The sequence below is a fragment of the Neovison vison genome, chromosome 7 (genome assembly GCF_020171115.1).
Source record: "Neovison vison isolate M4711 chromosome 7, ASM_NN_V1, whole genome shotgun sequence".
Classification (NCBI taxonomy): Eukaryota; Metazoa; Chordata; class Mammalia; order Carnivora; family Mustelidae; genus Neogale; species Neogale vison.
In genome coordinates, this window is record NC_058097.1 from 35,752,378 (window position 1) to 35,772,844 (window position 20,467).

Here is a 20,467-nt window from a genome sequence, read left to right on the forward strand (position 1 = left end):
GGATAAGTGGCAAGAGCCAATAAACACGCGAGACTTGAGTTCCTAGAAGCAGGCCAATCGAAGAGCCCCCAGCGGGTTCCGAGGGCGGGGCTAAGGAGGGCGGGGTTTGAAGAGGCCGCAGCGTCACCTGACCGCGGGAGGCTCCGCGCGGGGTGGGTGCTGCTTGCTGCAGGCTTAGGGGAGTCGCCATGGTGAGTGTTGAGGTGCTGCGGGTCCTGGGCCGACCCTTCTCCCAACCCTTGCGCTCTGCCACCGTCCTGGAGCCTTGCGGGTGGAGTTGGTGCCCCGAGGCCCAATCGGGACTAAGACCAGCCGGGCTTGGCCTGCGGGTTGAGGACAGGCCGGGGAAGGCCGCAGGCGGGCTGATCCGAGATCGGGGTGGGCGGCGGCTCCTGATCGCGGCGGTTGCCCAGGAATGGGATGGCCTTTCTGAGGGGGTGTCTCGGCCTGTAGGCGTTGAAGTCGGTGGAGGCCTGCCGCCGCCTGTGAGTGGAGTCGGCCACCGCCGCGCCTTGAGGGGACGGGTCTGAGAGTCAGGCTGGGTCCGGGGGCGTGCGGAGGGCCTGAGACTCGGGGTGGCGTCGGGACCCGCCCACGGGTTGCTCTCTCGTCAGCGTGCGTTTCCACCTTTGTGCTTGATAGTGCTCTATTGGCCCCACGCCCTTTTCTTGTGCAAGAAATACCTGCTGGAGGGTCCAAATGGTGCCCTGGTCTTTTTCGGCCTCATAGTCCCCTTCCATAGCGGTGTTTGTCAGCGAATTCTAAGGACTCGCTTATGTGAATTTCCTGGAAGTACTTAGGCTATTTGATATCCATGAATTCTGACAGAGAGAAAGCAGACTTTGTTTCCTTTAATATTTGTTCATTGGACACCCTGGTTCTCTTATTTGTCTCCCCATTGATGAAATCCAGGTATTTTATTTGCTTGAAGTAGGCATTCGTTCTTTTAGTGCCTCTTCGTGATGGCAGCAAATCGTGGTGTGGCTGTTGGCCTGTAAACTTGAACTTCCTCAAAATGTGAATCCATGTGCCTGCCGAGTTTCCACAAAGGCAGTTGTCACTTGCATTTCGTTGGCTTTTGACATAGTCTGCAGTGTATAAGTAATGTTTTTGAATGTTGGTGTACTGTATGGCAGTTTTAATTATCTCCTTATTCACTTCTATAAATCTGTAAGTCTGGAAACAGGCTTCACTTTAGGTGTGTTAATGCCAGAAAGTAGAATTAAATATTTGACATGTATTACTTCATATACTATATTGCCATACAGGATGATTTTATTTCTCAGAATTTTTACGACTGGGAAGTGATACAAGGACAATGTAAAAATTTAACTAGGTTTTGTCTGTTGCTCTACATTTATGAATTGATATTTGCAGTATTTTATAACGGAAAGCACTTAACTGATCTGCCATACACCTGTTCTGTGCTGGATGAATTAATTTGGAGCAATGAGCAGTCCTGTCCTCATGAACATTTTTGAGAAAGGAAACTTGATTATCGGTCTTGTCACAGTCACTGTTTCTGTGACTTGGGCAGGTCATTCAGTCTTCTGTGAGTCTCACTTTTGCATCTGAAAACAACTGTTGGCTTCTTTGGCCCTTCCCAGTCCTAATATTCTGGGATCCAATTCATCAAACATCTTGTATGCCTTCTAATATCACGGACTGTGCTGGTCACTGGAAACAAACATAGTTCTTGCTGTCAAATAGCTTAAGAGTCTATGGAGGGAGATATGCTTGTGGAACTTAATACAGTCTGAGGATTGCTTTATTAGCACTGTCAGTTCAGTGTTTTGGGGTCATGGAGGGAGAGAGTTCTGCACAGGGGGCTTGAAAAAGACTGCAGAAAGTAACATGTGAACTGATACAGTGAGGAAGGCAAGCAGAAATTCTTCAGGTGGAGGGGTGCCTGGCTGGCTCAGTCGGGTAAGCATCTGCCTTTGACCCACCTCATGATCCAGGGGTCCTGGGATTGAGCCCTGAGTTGGGCTTCCTGCTCAATGGGGAGTCTACTTGTCCCTCTTCCCCTACCCTTGCTTGTGTGTGCATTCTCTCTCTCTCAAATAAATAAATAAAATTTTATGAGACTGACGCTCTGCCTACTGCGCTAAGGAGGCACCTGTCAGTAAATAAAATTTTAAAAAGAAAAAAATTCTCCAGGTGGAGAAGAAAAAGTGTTGCCTGGAGATGAAGCTGGGAGAAGTAAATATTCATGGTGTGTACCATAGAATTCCTGGGGAAATGTATTGGTAAATGAAGTTGGAGCCCGTTTTGTGTTCAGATTGTATTTTGAAGTTCCCAAGCCCTCATCATCCTTAATGCTCCCTACTTCAATTGTAATTTTGTGCCTTATAATTTTAAAAATAGTACTTTCATTAAATGTGTTGAAATACTGTATCTTTGTGAGGTTGTTTATTTTTGTTTTATAGTTGATATAATTGTGTTATTAGATTACAGCTGCAGCGTATCAGTGAAGAGATGGATCAGCAACTAAGTTGCTAGGATGGGTGGAGGTAATTGCTTATATATAAGGGTGTATAATAATAATGGTAACACTTACAAAGTGCATATTACTAAGCATGTCCTGAGCTCTGGGTCATCTTATTTATTCCTCATAATAGTAATATAAGTACTCTTATTGCCCTGTTTAGTAGAAGAGGAAACGAATGCATGTTGTTTGAATAAGTGGTTTTATAAGTGATCTATGATGGATTACTTTCTCTGAACTTTACAATTATATGAACTTGGGGGGGGGGGCTCTTTGACCTGGGTCTCAGGCTAATGTTAGCCTAATTAAAACGTTAATTTGATCTTGGTTCTTTAGTGTTTCCATTTTTCTCTTAGCCATGTAACTGATAAATACAAAGTCATTTGTAGATGGAGGACTACTTCCATAAGTTAGGAGACATGGATTACCTGGCTTGTGTTTAATGAAAGCATGCTCGTAACAGTTCTTACTGTTCTTATTCTATGTGACACTTCCCAGGAAAGGCATCAAGACACTCTCTTAAAATGGCCACATAATGGCTACATTTATATAATAACTACATTGTCTTGGGAGTAATATCTAAAAATACATTTATTACAGCTTTAGTTCTTCATTTATAGCTTACCTTGTAATAAGGCTGTAATTTTCTATATTTTGTATTTGTTTCTATTTTAAACCCAGTTGATACAAAATAGAATTTTGCTACAGTTTTGTTTATAGATCAGAGAATCTATTGGATTCTATACAAATATTTTTAGAATTGTTTGTAGTCTCTTTGTTTTGTTTTTGTTTTTTAGATGTTATTTATTTATTTGCCAGAGAGGGAGGGAGAGAGAGCACAAGCAGGGGTAGCAGCAGGCAGAGGGGGAGAAGTAGGCTCCCTACTGAGCAAGGAGCTGGATGTTGGACTCAGTCCCAGGGTCGTGGGATCATGACCTGTGCTGAAGGCAGATGCTTAAGTGACTGAGCCTCCCAGGCATCTCTTTTTAGTATCTTTGTAATCACAGTTTTATTTGCTATATTAATGTTATTCTACGCAATAGCCAGAAAGTGGAAGCAACCCAAGTTTCCCATCAGTAGAAGAATAGATAAACAAAACATGGTAAATAGATACGATAGACTATTATTTAGCCCTAAAAAAAGAAAGGGAATTCTGACAAATGGTACAACATGGATGAACCTTGAAGACATTGTGCTAAGTTGAAATGTCCAGACACAAAAGTGTGTGATTCTACTTACGTGAGGTACCTAGAGAAGTCCGATTCCTAGACAAAGTAAAATGGTGGTTGCCTGGGGTAGCAGTAGAGAATGGCAGGTTGTTGTTTTATGGGTACAGAGTTTCCTTTGAGAACGATGAAAGGATACTGGAGATGAGTGGTGGTGATGACCATACAACAATGTGAATGTACCTAGTGCCACTGAACTGCACATTTAAAAATGATTAAAATGGCAAATTATGTTATTTTACCACAATGACAAAGTGTAAAAATTTCCTGATGTATCAATATTTATCTCTAAGTTGGTCATCTGAACTTAATGAAATCCATTGATTCTAATAATTGTTAAATCTTTTGCATCTAGAGATAAAGAGCTGAAGAAATCCAAACCATAGCTTGGTGTCACTGAAGTTCTCAGAGGACTAGCCCAGGATGGCTAGTGAATTTCATTAAGTCAGAATCCTCAGATGCTGGTGTTGTCTTTGCCTCAAAGACCAATATTTTACACTAATAGTTCTGCTATGTAAATGAAGATTCCCTTTAAGATTAGTTTAAATGACATAACTTTTTCTTTGAAGTTCGTATATGCTTGGGAAGAAGGGTGGTCACAAGGAAGCACAGGTTATTAGATTTGCTGTAGGAAAAAAAATAAAGATACTTGGAATTTCATATTACTAATGTTATTTCTTTTTCCAAAATTAGGTGAAGAAAAAGTTTTCCATTTTTATAAGTGATTCTAATTAAAAAATGGGTTTTGTGTGTTTTTTGTTAATCTCAAATTCAGTGCTGTTTTGATTGTCTTAGATGATTGAACAGGTTTAACTTTTATGTTTATATGTAATTCTTTGCCTTTTTCCTTTCCATCTCATTGTGTAAGAGGCATTTTACCTTTAATCATTTAAGATTTATTTACTTATTTTAGAAGGGGTTCAGAACCAGTGGGGGGAGGGGCAGAGCCAGAGAGACTGCTCAAGCAGACTTCTGCTGAGCATGAAGCCCAACTCAGGGCCTTATCCCAGGACTCTGATACCATGAGTCCTATCCCAGGACACTGATATCCTGACCTGAACTGATATCAAGAGCTGGCTGCTCAACCAACCGAGCTACCCAGGTACCCCAAGATTTACCATTTAAAAGTGAGCAATTCAGTGGCATTTAGTACTTTTGCAGTGTTATACAACCACCATTTCTGTCCAATTCCAAAACATTTTTATCACTTCCAGAGGAAAACCTGTACTCATTAAGTAGTTATTACCCCACTCTCTCTTCTGGGAACCAAAATCTGTTTTCTGTTTCTGTGGATGATTTGCATATTCTGGATATTTCATATGGACTCATACAATACATGGTCTTTTGTGTCTGGTTTCTTTCACTTAGCATAATGTTTTTTAGTTTCATTCATGTCACATATATCACTACTTCGTTCCTTTTTATGATTGAATAATATTCCGGTATATGTATTTATATATATGTGTATACCACAACTTAACCATTCATCTGTTGATTCTTTTTTTTTTTTAAGATTTTATGTATTTGAGAGAGAGAGAGAGAGAGAGAATGAATGAGTGGGGGGAGGGGCAGAGAGAAGTGGACTCCCTGCTGAGCAGGGAACCTGTTGCAGGGCTCGATCCCAGGACCCTGAGATCATGACCTGAGGCAAAGGTAGATACTTAACTGATTAAGCCACCCAGATACTCTTACCTGTTAATTCTTTAGGCATTTTAAAAATTAAATATATGACCTAAACATTCTAAAACCAGCTCATTCGTTCATACAGTGAACGTTTATGAAGCAGCTGTTATGTGTCAGGCAATGTGTTGGGTCCCAAGGATATCGAAATGGCTATCATTTATAATTACAATATAATGCATGCTGCAGTAGAGGTGTAAACAGTGTTTATACATGTAAAGGGTCAAGTGGTTAATTCTGTTTGACCAGAAGATCTAATTAATTTTGCAAGTGGTGTCTCGCTGATAACAAAGAGAAGAATATCAAGATATGTTTTGTCCATTATAGCTGTAGATTTCTCAGTTTGAAGTGATAAGGTAGGTACTTGAGGAGAGTATGCCTTAATGGTTTTCTACTATCAGTCACTATTAATAATTTCAGTGATTTTATTTCTAAGTTCTTTAGTGTCTTGTTACATATTGCCTTAGAAATGTAGTGTTTCATAAATTGGTTTCTTGATCTAAGACTAGACTAAAATGCAGCTGAAAAGTAGTATAGAGAAAAAAGAGGCATTTAGAAATTTGGATAAACTATACCTATCATAAGGATTGTTGTTGGATTCACACTAACACCACATGTTTTTTGAGGCCAACCTGCTACAAGAATGTTGATCAGTTTCTGAGAGAGTAGAGATTCTCTACATGTTACTGTTCCCTTCAGGATTATTATGCTATTAACTTGGGTGACTGGGTATAGCTCTCGTTCAATAATCATCAAAAATAAATAAACGGGTTTGAGATCTGGAACTGGAATGTGCCTTTTATGAAAGCCTTGGAGAAGGGCTATATCTAGAAGTACAGAAATAACGGATTATTTTAGAAGAGAGTGCTAATGAGACATTAGTTGGGAGTATTTTTTTATTTTTCAGCCTACAACACAGCAGTCACCTCAGGATGAGCAGGAAAAGCTCTTGGATGAAGCCATACAGGCTGTGAAGGTCCAGTCATTCCAGATGAAGAGATGCCTGGTAAGAATGTCAATATGGGAGGCAAAATACAATCTGTATGTTTTGTAAGGTTGTATAGCACCAGTGCTCTACTAAATGTAATCTTCAGTGTCTTCTGGCATACATCTTGCATCTCACCTCCTTCAAGCACTGCATGGAATAGTTCCAGCACAGAGCCCTGTTTACTTGCATTTGCATTTATGATTTGGGAATGTCTGTCTTCCCTACCAGAATGGAAGCTCCCCGAGGACAAGAGACCCTACCTTTTATCAACATACCAATTATCTGATTCAGTTACTAGTGTCATTGCTTCTATACCTCAAACCTGAGAAGTACTTGACATATAATGAGCCCCTAATATTTGTTGAATGAATGTATTTAAATGCCTTCATTTTGGATTTTTTGGCTTTTTTCTATCTTGAAGTCTGTTGTTTCCATCCTGAATATATATATATATATATATTACAGCAACTGGCTTGAAAATTATACTTACACCAATTTCTGTGTTGTCATATTCTAAAAGACAGGGTAGGAAGTAATCTGTGTAGAAACTATAGAATCCCTGCATTAAAATTTAAGAAATAGAACCAAATAGGCTGGTACTTCAAGTTATAAGTTGCTCTGATGATGATATCTTAACCTTTGTAAAATGTCTCACAATTTCTAAAGCTTTGTAATATGCTGTTTTAACCAATTATATGTATTGTATTTTTTTCCTTGCAAAAAAATGTCTTGGAATGGAGAAAATGAGTGGGTATGGAACTTGGTTATTGCTTGTTTCTGTCTCTTTCTGAGTATGAATATTGTTTCCTGTATTTAAAGGCATTGTCTTCAGATATGTGTTCAGTGGGACACATGGGCATTGTGAGGAGGAAAGCATACTTAGAGACAGGGATGGTCAATTCAGACAACTCTGAGGAGTCTTTACCTATGACAAAGCCATTGTCAGGATAGTAGCTTGCTTTAAAAGAATTAATATGCCAGCTGCCTTGATTGCAGGTAAGTGTGAATTAATGGAGTTACTTTTATAGTCACTAGAGATTTAAAAGATTAGAGTTAAACCAGGAAGTTTATAGTCCTAGTTACATAAGACTTGCTAAGCTTTGCAGTCTGGATGAGGAACCTTGAATCTTTTTCTTTATAGAGAAGTCAAGGTGAAACTAAACCTGATTGTTTTGTGATTAAAATAATTTAAGTGCTATATACTGTGTAACAAATCCAAGTTAAATGTTTACTTAAATTAAACATTCCCATCAATTCTCTTGGTATTTCTGTAGGACAAAAACAAGCTTATGGATGCTCTGAAACATGCTTCTAATATGCTTGGTGAACTCCGGACTTCTATGTTATCACCAAAGAGCTACTATGAACTTTGTATCTTTTGAATGTTGAAGACCATTTTGATCATACTTTTTTCTTGATGAGGCCATATTTTATTTCTTCTTGTGTTTTTCTGCTGTTACATTATTTTTCATTGTCTAAACCAAATAGTACTCCTCTATGTAAGTTTTATGAGAAAGAAAAACTTAATAACAGAAACCGTTTTTCTATGTTTAAGCTTCTTTGTTACTATGTTTTAATTTTTATTCCCTTCATGAAGGATATTGAGGCTTTTAGGCAGTTGGTTCTTTAATGCTTAGATATTTGTCATGCAGAACTCCAAAATGAAAATGAATTCAGTGATTTGCCATTTCAGAACCCTCTTGTTGGGGCACCTGGGTGGCTCAGTCCATAAGTGTTTCTCTTCGCCTCAGGTCATGATCCTAGGGTCCTGTGATCAAGCTCTGCATCTAGCTCCCTGCTCAGCAGGAAGCCTGCTTCTCCCGCTCCTTCTGCCTGTCTTACTGTCTCACTGTGTCAAATACATAAATAAAATCTTAGAAAAACCCAACAACCCTCTAGTAGTCTGATGGGTAATCCTTATTTTTACTGCTTCGCTTTACTGGACATCTTTAAAAACCCTTAATCAGTTTTTTAAGCATTTTATTTTATTCCATTTATTTGTTTTTTAAGTTTTTTTATTTGGATCACCTGGTGCTCATCACAAATGCCCTCCTTATTCCCCATTACCTATTTCATCCATCCCCTGCTGACCTCCCCTCCCATCAGTTTGTTCTCTATAGTTAAGAGTTTCTTTCTTGGTTTGTTTCTCTTTTTTTTTTCTCTTTGCTCATTTGTTTTGTTTCTTAAATTCTGCATGTAAGTGAATAAAAACACTTATTTTAAAATAAGGAAAGCCTAAATGAAATTCTTTCTTCATTTAAACATGTTCTCTTAAAGGACTAACATTTAAGATACCTACCCAATAGTGTAATGACTCCAAAAAGTTTCAGAGTATTGCCTAGGTTGGCTTAGCTTTATTTGCGTCCTTAATTATAATTAAAAGATATGGCTATTTCTGATGAATTACACTACTTGGAAGTCTACCTGACAGATGAATTTGCTAAAGGAAGAAAAGTGGCAGATCTTTATGAACTTGTACAGTATGCTGGAAACATTATCCCAAGGCTGTAAGTAATTGAGAATCGGATATCTGCATTTTCCACTTTGATTTTTAAAAACCAATTTTAAGATTCTTTAATTTCTTAACAAGTTGAGAGTAACTTTTTGGTAGGTATTCTGGGTTTTCTTTAAAGGTTTTAAGGTATAATTAATTTTACTTTTTATATGAATAATTGAGGAATTTTGGAAATAGAAAAAGTACACATACTATTTTGTTTAATGCCTTGACTACTAGAGAAATTAATGTGACATCTCTTACTAGTATGTTTAAAGGTGATGATGATACTTATGTATGTATATATGTATTTGTGTACATATTTATATACTTGTATGTACATATATATTTGTATATGTATATAAATATATATGTATATAATTTGCATGTAAATACATACATAGATTGGGGGAGGGTCAGTGAGTGGGAGTGGTTATGTTTTAAATTAGGTATTTTTTCATTGTGCAGAAGAAAACCTGGTCCCTGTCTTGCTTAATATGTTTGGATTCAGTATGTTTAGACATAATCAAATTCTTGACTTGAGTATTTATTTATTTATTAATATTTTAATCAGATATTCTCTTATAATTCCCCTAGTTATCTGTTGATCACAGTTGGAGTTGTATATGTCAAGTCATTTCCTCAGTCCAGGAAAGATATTTTGAAAGACCTGGTAGAAATGTGTCGGGGTGTGCAGCATCCTTTGAGAGGTTTATTTCTTCGGAACTATCTTCTTCAGTGTACCAGAAACATCTTGCCTGATGAAGGAGAGCCAACAGAGTAAGTGATTTTCTCTTTTGATTTAGTTGTTATACTTCTTGTTGTAGAATATATAAGAAGAATAGAAAAGTGTATGGAGAAAAAAAAATCAATATTTCTCCCACCCACAGCCGGTACTTACGTAGCATTTCATGTAGATATTTTCTTCAGCATATGGGGTAGGATGCAAAATGTGCTCTTTTAAAAATTGTAGATTATTAGAACCTGCTTTTTTCATTAAACATAATTTTATGAGAGCATTTTTCCATTACATTAAGTATTCTTTGAAGATTTGATTTTTTAAAATGGGTTATATTTTGAAGTTGTATTTGTGATGAATAGTGACATATCCTTAACTTACTCTCTGAACTAGCTAATTTTCATGTTGTTTCTTGAATGTGTCTTACCAGTTTTTTTCATTTATGGACTGCTAGATACCCTGGATATAAGTGGTTTAAATTATCTCTATACACAAATTACATATTAACTCCAAAACAGAAAAAGCAAAAGCCTTTCAGAATAAGAGCCCTGTCTCTGGTGTGACCAGTGTTCCAGTATCCACGTCCATTGCACTTGTATTTCACATAGGGGTGGATGGTCAGCTAGCTGGTCTGCAACCAACTAGGTGAACTCTTTATGTGCAGAGTTCCTAGATAGAGTAACTTAATTCCTTTTGTTTAAGTTTATTTATTTAAAAAAAATTTTTTTTTTAAGTGATCTCTACATCCATCATGGGGCTCGAACCTAGGACCCTGAGATCAAGAGTCCCATGTCCTAGTGACTGAGCCAGTCAGGCACTCCTTCTTTAAGTTCGTTTATTCATTTATTTCTAAGGTGTACAGTTCAGTAGTTTTTAGTATTTCTGTATCAGTTCCTTTTTAAGAGAAAAAATACAAAAATTTACCATGCATGTAAAGTTAAATGGTATAGAAAAGGTAAAAATTTAACAATGTGAGAAGATGGTGAGGTTCTTTGTTTTATTACGATTTGACTGCAGATCCTAAGCATTTAATTAGGCAATCATTACAAATTTTTGAAAACTATGTTCCCTATCCTAGGAGATGAAAAATAAGCAGGAAATACATGGTTTCTTCCCTCTCAAAGCTTATATTCCAATTGAAAACATAAAATGTTCAACAGTAAAATGATGTAGTTGGGCACATGAGTGGCTCAGAGGTTAAGCGTTTGCCTTCTGCTCAGGTCATGATCCCAGGGTCCTGGTATTGAGTCCCACATCCGGCTCTGTGCTCACCACGGAGTCTGCTTGTCCCTTTGCATCAGCCCTTCCTCCCCACTGCTTGTGCACACGCGAGTGTGCGCTCTCTCTTCTCTCTCTCGTCAAATAAATAAATAAAATCTTTTAAAAAAAGATTTAGTTAGCAGTACATTTTAAGTGTCATTTTTTTAAAAGGCTTTCTGAATTAATGTATTGCTGTGAGAACAAGTTGACCTAGGATAGGGAACGGGGGAAAGTTTTTTGTTCTTTTACACTTGTTCTGTGTCCTTTCCCTGGTATCTTTTTTCTCTTGAGTCTCTTTCCCTTGAAATTGAACACTAAGCCAGTGAATTTTAAAGTTTCTTCTATGAAATATCGGTGTATTAAAGAGACAAGAATGAAACGCACAAAGGTGAACAGAAACAGTAAGATGGTGCTCTAGTGTAAATAGTGTATGTAAAGATTGTTTCAACTCTCTCTTTGCAGTGAAGAAACAACTGGCGACATAAGTGATTCCATGGATTTTGTACTACTTAACTTTGCAGAGATGAACAAGCTCTGGGTGCGAATGCAACATCAGGGACATAGCCGAGATAGAGAGAAAAGAGAACGAGAAAGACAAGAACTGAGAATTTTGGTGGGAACAAATTTGGTGCGCCTCAGTCAGTTGGAAGGTGTGAATGTGGAACGTTACAAACAGGTGTATATCCTTTTACTTGTCACCTTTTCCTATGAGATATAAATTGAAGTCTGATTTTTAAAATTAAAATATTTTTATTAAATAATATTACATTGAAAACCACTTTAAAATTAAAGACAAGTAAATTTAAAGATATATTTTCAGTTTGTGGATTGGAAGACTCAATATTTTATTAAGATACCAATTTTTCTTAAATTGAGATTGACTGTATTTTACTCCAGATTTACTCTAAAGCTGCATTAAGCATGTGATATTGGGGGGGACGTGGGTGGCTCAGTGGGTTAAAGCCTCTGCCTTCGGCTCAGATCATGATCCCAGGGTCCTAGGATCAAGCCCCGCATCGCGCTCTCTGCTCAGCAGGGAGCCTGCCTCCCCCTCTCTCTGCCTGCCTCTCTGCCTGCTTGTAGTCTCTGTCTGTTAAATAAATAAAAAAAAAAGAATGTGATCAGTGGGGGGGGAGTTAAGCAGAGATTGACAAACTCTTCCTATAAAGGACTCTTCCTATAAAGAAAAATGTTTGATTTTGTCTGCAACTACTATGTAAACTCTGTAAACAGCTGTAGTGAAAAGCAGTAACAGACAATATGGGAGTCAGTTACAAAAGCAGACATTGAACTGGATTTGTCAGCCCTGGAAAAGATAGTCCAAACTAGGTTCACATACATATAGTATGTTACTTTTGATAAAAGTGTAATCTTAACCTTCTCAGCAAATGTTTCTGGAAAAATTAGACATCTGTGTGCAAACAAGACCCTTGAACTATGACCTGTTCTCCTACCATACAGAAAAATTCAAAAAATGGATCACAGACCTAAATATAAAACCTAAAACTATAAACTTTTAGGAAAAAAATACAAAGTATATCTTTATAATGTTAGATTAGGCAAAGATTTCTTAGGGCGCAAAAGGCACAAATCATAAAGAAAAAAAATTCCTAAACTTCATCCTAAATGACTTACTAAGTAGAAGTCCAGAATTTATTTAAACCTTTTAAAAAAATTCTTCTGTTTCAAAAAAATAAAATAATGCTTCTGTGAAATGTTGAAGTTTAATTTAAAAAGTATGAGTTGGAAAAATCTAAAATAAGATTCTCAAATTAATAGCTTAAATATGTTATTAGAGGAGTGTCTTAGGACTTAAAAATAATGTTTTAACTCTTACCTTTTTTTTTAGATTGTTTTGACTGGCATATTGGAGCAAGTTGTGAATTGTAGGGATGCATTGGCTCAAGAATATCTTATGGAGTGTATTATTCAGGTAAGTGAGGACATTCATTTTATAAATAACTCATTTTGTCCTTCATTAATTTTCATTGTTTTGAAAAGAAGTCTTGATAGAATAGAAGAGAAGCTATCCTGAGGTGCCTGGATGGCTCAGTGGATTGAGCATCTGACTCTCGATTTCGGATCTGGGAGTCCTGGGATCAAGCCCTACGTGGGGCTCCTGGTTCAGTGGGGAGTCGGCTGCTCGTCTCCCTCTCCATCTGCCCCTCTCCCCCACATGTGTATGCTCACCCATACTCACTCACTCTTCCTAAAATAAATAAATCTTAAGAAAAGAAAGGAAAAAAAACAAGCTGTCCTGATTAAAAAGAACTATTTTCTCTTACTGATAACTTGGTCTTTGTATTGATATGTTTTCTCCCCCCAAAATGTGGGAAAGAGAGGCCTCCAAGTTCTCTAGTTCTCACTAGTTTTAGTTTAATTGTAGATGTAGTTTGTCCAATGGATTATTTCTACTTGGGTTTAATGTTTAAAGAGACTCAAAAGTCATGGTTTGAATTTAGTTGTATAAGATTAAAACGATTATTTCCACAAATATGAACTTTACCATAAAGATACATACAGATACATTTACCATAAAGATACCATACAGATTATAATGTGAAATACTTTTACTTGTGTCAGTTAATTATTATTTGATTTTCAGGTTTTCCCTGATGAATTCCACCTTCAAACTTTGAATCCTTTTCTCCGGGCCTGTGCTGAGTTACACCAAAATGTAAATGTGAAGAACATAATCATTGCTTTAATTGATAGGTAAGTGCTTCCAACATTGGAGGGTAGTGTTCTGACCAGGGACTAATGAATTTAAAACATTTTTGTGAATTACTTCTGTTACATCTTTATTATATTAATGATTTTAAGGCAGTTACACTATGAACAGTTTGGTTCTGTAAGTGTGAGTATCTACCAGGTGCTTGCCTAGCTTAGGCATGAAGGAGGTTTAGCAGGAGGCATGGAGATAATGAATATATTTTTTTTAAAGATTTTATTTATTTATTTGACATACAGAGATCACAAGTAGGCAGAGAGGCAGGCAGAGAGAGAAGGGGAAGCAGGCTCCCTGATGTGGGGCTCGATCCCATGACCCTGAGATCATGACCTGAGCCAAAGGCAGAGGCTTAAGGCACTGAGCCACCCAGGCGCCCCTAAACATTCTTTTTTTTTTTTTTTTTTAAAGATTTTATTTATTTGAGAGAAAGAGAGCATAAGAGAGGGGAGGGTCAGAGCAGAGAGAGAAGCAGACTCCTTGCGGAGCAGGGAGCCTGATGTGGGACTCAGTCCTAGGGCTGGGGGACTTGATCCTGGGACCATGGGATCATGACCTCAGCTGAAGGCAGTCTCTCAACCAACTGAGCCATCGAGGCACCTGATAATGAATATTTTTAATCTAGACATTTAGTTGGCAATGTCATACAGAACCATTATTTAACTCTTACATATGCAAAGAACAAAATTTGTTTTTTACGGTAATGAAAGTTACTTTTTATTGGGCACTGATTTGATTTGGAGTCTCTTTTATCAAGTAGCCATTAGAAACACATGATTAAGAGTGTTCAGGTAAAGGGGCACCTGGGTGACTAGTTTGTTATACGACTGCCTTTGGCTTGGGTCGTGATCCTGGAGTCCCAGGATTGAACCCCTCCTTGTCGGGCTCCCTGCTCAGCGAGGAGTCTGCTTCTCTCTTTCCCTCTGCCCCTACCCCTGCTCATGTTCTCTCACTTGCTCACTCTTTCAAATAAATATAAAAAAAATTTTAAAAAGAATGTTCAGGTAAGGGTACCTGCGTGGCTCAGTCGGCTAAGGGTCTGCCCTCAGCTCAGGTTGTGATCCCAGGGTCCTGGGATTGAGTCCCACATCGGGCTTTCTGCTCAGCAAGGGATCTACTCCTTCCTCTCCCTCAGCCCCTCCCCTGGCTTGTGCTCTCTCTTGCTCGTTCGTTCTTTTTCAAATAAATAAGTAAATAATTTAAAAAATTTTAACAAAAAAGAATGTTCAGGTAATCATTCTATCATATTTTTTTAAAAAAGAGTTTTGAAGTATTAAATATGTCTAGTATATGCCCCTTAGGTTTAAATTTTATTTCTTTCGGCATTGGTCTTGGTTAAAAATATTAAACTTGGCTTTCGATAATGACTCTAAAGAGTGTCTTCTTGGCAACTGTGCTGAGTGCTTGTATATAACATGTGTCCTACTCATTAGCTTACACATCATTGACCTTATGAAACCAGGAACCCAAGTGAAGATTTATTTCTGCAAATACCTTCATATATATATATATATATATATATATATATATATTTATTATTATTATTATTTTTTAAGATTTTATTTATTTGAGAGACACAGCGAGAGAGGGAATACAAGCAGAGGGAGTGGGAGAGGGAGAAGCAGGCTCCCTGCCAAGCAGGGAGACCGATTCAGGGCTCGATCCCAGGACTCTGGGATCATGATCTGAGATGAAGGCAGACACTTAACAACTGAGTTACCCAGGCACTCCTTTTTTTTAGATTTTAAATACCTAAGCTATTAAAGTCTAAGATGTAGCAGATTCTCCAAATCACTAGTTTAAATCTGGACAGCAAGAATTATATGTGAATTGGGTATACTCTTTTTTTTTTTTTTTTAAGATTTTGTTTATTTATTTGAGAGCGAGCAAAGTGATCGAAGAGGGAGCAGGATCTCAGAGGGGGAGGGAGAAGCAGACTCGCCGCTGAGTGGAGAGCCCAATGTGGGACTCAGTCGCAGCACCCTGAGATCATGACTTGAGGGGAAGGCAGATGCTTCACTGACTGAGCTACCCAAGTGCCCCTGAATTGGGCATACTCTTAATGGAAGCTATAAGGGGATTTATCTTTTAAAAATTTCTCTTTAAAGTCATGGTTGTCAAATATGTTTGTCCCTTTAATGCATTTTTATCTGTGATCTACTTGATTAAGTTTCAAAGACTATGGCAAAATCAGGCTGTTAAAAATCTTATGTATGGTTTAAAATATGGCATATAGTAAGAATTCAGTGAAATACGACATCATTGACAAAACTGTTCAGTTTAAAATGAATTGACCACTTATACCATACACAAAAATAAACTCAAAATGGATTAAAGACCTCAATGTGAGACCTGAAACCATAAAAATCCTAGAAGAGAGCACAGGCAGTAATTTCTCTGACATTGGTCATAGCAACATTTTCTTAGATGTCTCCTGAGGCAAGGGAAATAAAAGCAAAAATAAACTATTGGGGCTACATCAAAATAAAAAGTTTCTTCACAATGAAGGAAGCAATCAACAAAACTAAGAGGCAACCTACTGAATGAGAGAAGATAATTTGCGATGACATATCTGATAAATGGTTAGTATCCAGAGTATATAAAAAGCTGATAAAACTCAATACCCCAAAACCAAATAATCTGACTTAAAAATGGGCAGAAAACATGAATAGACATTTCTCCAGAGAAGTCATCCAGATGGCCTACAGACACATGAAAAGATGCTCAACATCACTTATCATCAGGGGAAATGCAAATCAAAACTAAAATAGTTCTATCTCTTCATACCTGTCAGCATAGCTAAAATGAAAAACACAAATAACAAGTGTTGTCGAGGATGTGGATAAAAAGGAACCCTCTTTCACTGTTGGTGAGAATGCAGACTGGTATAGCCATTGTGGAAAGCAGTGTAGAGGTTCCTGAGAAACTTAAAAATGGAACTACCCTATGATTCAGCAATCACACTACTTGATATCTACCCAGAAAACACAAAAACACTAATTCAAAGGAATACATGCAACCCTGTGTTAAAATCAGCATTCCCTACAAAAGCCAAATTATGGAAGAAGCCCAAGTGTCTGTGGATAGATGAATGGATAAAGAAGACATGGTTTATAAGTAATGGGATGTTATTCAGCCATAAAAAGAATGAAATCTTGCTATTTTCAGTGACATGGATGGAGTTAGAGAGTATTGTGCTGAGCTAAGTAAGACAGTGAAAGACAAATACCATATGATTTCACTCATGTGGAATTTAAGAAACAAATGAACAAAGGGAAAAAAAAAAGAGACAAACCAAGGAACAGACTCTTAACTCTAGGGAACAAACTGATGGTTACCAGAGGGAAAGTCAGTGCGGGATATGGGGGAATAGGTGATGGGGATTAAGTAGTGCACTTGTCATGATGAGCAATGGGTGATGTGTGGAAGTGTTGAATCACTGTATTGTACACCTGAAACTAACATAACACTGTTAACTCTAATGGAATTAAAAACTTATTAAAAAAATGAATTGGGGGAATGATGAGCTCCATTCCGTGTCCTTTTTAAAAATCTTTTTTAATGTTGTAGGAGAAATACCTTGTAGAAAAGACAGAAAAGTGTAAAGAATAAATGTCATCCATAATCCCACTACCTAAATCCCTGTATTTGTTGAAATAAAGATTATTTTCTTTTTCAGATTAGCATTGTTTGCCCACCGTGAAGATGGACCTGGAATCCCAGCAGATATTAAACTTTTTGACATATTTTCACAGCAGGTGGCTACAGTAATACAGGTTTGTATTGCTTTTCTCCTACGTTCTCAAAATTTTGAAACTTCTGAGCTGGTAGATCCTTTTGTGATTAAGATAAATTTTGTGGTTTTCTCAACATTTCAGTCTAGACAAGACATGCCTTCAGAGGATGTTGTATCTTTACAAGTTTCTCTCATTAATCTTGCTATGAAGTGTTACCCTGATCGTGTGGACTATGTTGATAAAGTTCTAGAAACTACAGTGGAAATATTTAATAAGCTCAACCTTGAACAGTAAGTCAAAGTTGTATTTTTATAAAAACCCTCATCAAGCACTTTTTAATCCTAGACTTGTGTTTCTTAATTGCTTTTTGAAATGTTAGCATTTGTTAGATTGGTATGCTTGGTGTTAATCAGTGCAGAAAGTAGCAATCAATTTCTTGGTTGTATTCCTTGATCAAGTAGTGGCACTCAAGGACTAGAAGTAGTCTATGGACCAGAGTCTCTCCGTTTCAAACCCCTTTGATATATGAATGAGTTAGTTTTCAAACTAGTAAGGAAGTTAATAGTTGACCTTAGAACAATGTTGGGGTTAGGGGCACTGACCTTCTGTGCAATTGAAAAACTGCTTATAACTTTTAACTACCTAAAACTTAGCTACTGATAGCCTACTGTTGACCAGAAGTCTTATCAGTAACAGTCAATTAACACATATTTTGTACATTCTACATAGTATATACTGTATTCATACAATTAAGTAAACTAGAGAAAAGAAAATTTTTAAAATACTACAGGAAGAGAAAATACATTTTATTGTACTGTATTTGTAGAAAAATATTCATGTATAAGTCAGCCTGCACTACTCAAATCCATATTCATGGGTCAGCTGTGTTTATGTTAAGTGGTGTTTCTATAGGAAGTGTTTTCCTAGAGATGAGTATGTTTTTAAAAATTAGGAGCATATGTATATTTAAGGTGTGGAAATTAAATTGGCTTAAAATACTTCTCTATTTGACCTTTAATTTTGATACCATCGAGGAAAATAGTCTATTTTGTTGCTAATTGAGAGCCTCAAGGTGCTGTCCTAGTCTGTGGCATCCTCTAGTGGCCACTGTGTGTAATTCTGATCCCTTTATCTTTTCCTCAGCAGTCCCCTCGTTGTCTGTCTTGTATTGCATCTGAACATGGGGTCAAGGTAGTCCCTTTCCCCTTATCGTTGTTATCCATAATTTTGCCTCATATAATCTTTTTCTTTTTCATCTCCCTTCTTGTGGTTGAGCCACATTAGGAGGATTTCTTATTTCCCTATAACTCTTTTTATTCACCATCCCACCGCCTTTTGGTTACTTCCATTTTTTGTGAACTGAAAAACATTCCAGATCTCGAATGTTAAATGTGAGAGAAAATTAAATCATGTGTTGGTATCTTCTCCCACCAAGTAAGTTTTAAAGTAAAATTAGACAAAGAATTAGAAATCCCTACCTCTAAAGATCTTATAAATGCCCAGGTATGCCTCATCTCCACAGAATGCTCCTGTGAGCTGCTACTTTAAATTCAGCCTGCTTTTCCTTGAGTGCCAGCATCTGATGCAAAAGAAGCAGTTTTTTTTCTGTTTTGTGGAGTTGCTAGTTTTGCATGGATTTTTCTCCCTACTTATTTTCATCATGAATATACAGTGTTGATTGGCTGCCTAGCAACCTAACTGCCACTTAAAATGCTTTCCTAAAAATGTCAAATTCTAGACAGTCATTTTAACTCCAGCTGTACAACTGGTAAGATGTTGTTACATCTTATTTTGTATTAACAGAATATTAAGAGGTGAGTATGTGTTTGTGTTTAGATAGGCATCTTCATCTTCTCAGAAGGTCATTGGAGTATTTTGAGATGGTGTGATTTACCTGACCTCTTTGTTTTAATGTATAAATGAAAACCTTCAAGTTTCTATGCAATCAGTATGTTTGTATATAGAGAAAGTTAATTTTACTCATTAAAGAGCTGTTGTTTTTCTTTTTGTAGTATTGCTACCAGTAGTGCAGTTTCAAAGGAGCTCACCAGACTTTTGAAGATACCTGTTGACACTTACAACAATATTTTAACAGTCTTGAAATTAAAACATTTTCACCCACTTTTTGAGTACTTTGACTATGAGTCCAGAAAAAGCATGAGTTGTTATGTGCTTAGTAATGTTCTGGATTATAACACAGAAATTGTCTCTCAAGACCAGGTAAGAGAATACCAATGTGCTATATATTAGGAAAACTGAGACAACGTAGTAATGATTTTAGATCCTGAGACTCACACATTAAACAGAAGAAGAGTGTAATTTAATATTAAAAAAAGAGATTATGGGGTGCCTGGGTGGCTGAGTCAGTTAAGCATCTGCCTTTAGCTCAGGGCATGATCCCAGAGTCCTGGGATCCAGCCTCATGTCAGGCTTCCTGCTTGGCGGGGAGCCTGCTTCTTCCTCTGCCTGCTCTTCACCCTGCATGTGCGTGCTCTCTCTGTCAAATAAGATCTTAAAAAAAGGATAATAAAAATTTAAAAAGGTTACGATGAGCTTACTCATTATATAAATTAGAAATTAGAAGTGTATAGAGACATACCATAAGAGACTATCTCAGGAAGCAAACTGAGGATTGCTGGAGTGGAGGGGGGTGGTAGGGATAGGGTGGCTGGGTGATGGACATTGAGGAGGGTATGTGCTATGGTAAGCACTGTGAATTGTGTAAGACTGATGGATCACAGACCTGTACCCCAAAACAAAAATGCATTATATGTTAATAAAGTAAAAAATAAGTGTGGGCTATAAAAAAGTAAATTAGAGGTCTATAAAGAGGAAATTATAAAACTATAATCCTACCAGAAAGAGAATAACTACTATTAATTAATATTTGGTGTATCTTTCTAGACTCTTGTCTGTATGTGTATTAGCATACATAAACCTTAAAATAAGAGGAATTATGTTAATACTGGTTAACTTTACATAACTGGAAACCCTTTTTTTTAAAATTAATTTTTCTGTTAACATATAATGTATTATTAGCCCCAGGAGTACAGGTTTGTGTATCGCCAGGTTTACATATTTCACAGCACTCACCATAGCATATACCTTCCCCAATGTCCATAACCCC

At 37.2% G+C, this 20,467-nt stretch overlaps 1 protein-coding gene across 1 annotated transcript in view; it reads left to right on the top strand.

The window, feature by feature from the left end:
- The first annotated feature begins 106 nt into the window (after positions 1-106).
- The window catches only part of VPS35 (VPS35 retromer complex component), a 28,107-nt gene continuing 7,746 nt past the window's right edge, over positions 107-20,467 (top strand). The window contains exons 1-11 of the mRNA XM_044256222.1: positions 107-191; positions 6,302-6,400; positions 7,657-7,753; positions 8,766-8,889; positions 9,474-9,656; positions 11,338-11,551; positions 12,725-12,808; positions 13,481-13,590; positions 17,283-17,379; positions 17,482-17,630; positions 19,353-19,560. Coding sequence (XP_044112157.1) covers positions 189-191; positions 6,302-6,400; positions 7,657-7,753; positions 8,766-8,889; positions 9,474-9,656; positions 11,338-11,551; positions 12,725-12,808; positions 13,481-13,590; positions 17,283-17,379; positions 17,482-17,630; positions 19,353-19,560 — 1,368 coding nt within the window. The 5' untranslated portion in view covers positions 107-188. The remainder of the gene's footprint in view (positions 192-6,301; positions 6,401-7,656; positions 7,754-8,765; positions 8,890-9,473; positions 9,657-11,337; positions 11,552-12,724; positions 12,809-13,480; positions 13,591-17,282; positions 17,380-17,481; positions 17,631-19,352; positions 19,561-20,467) is intronic.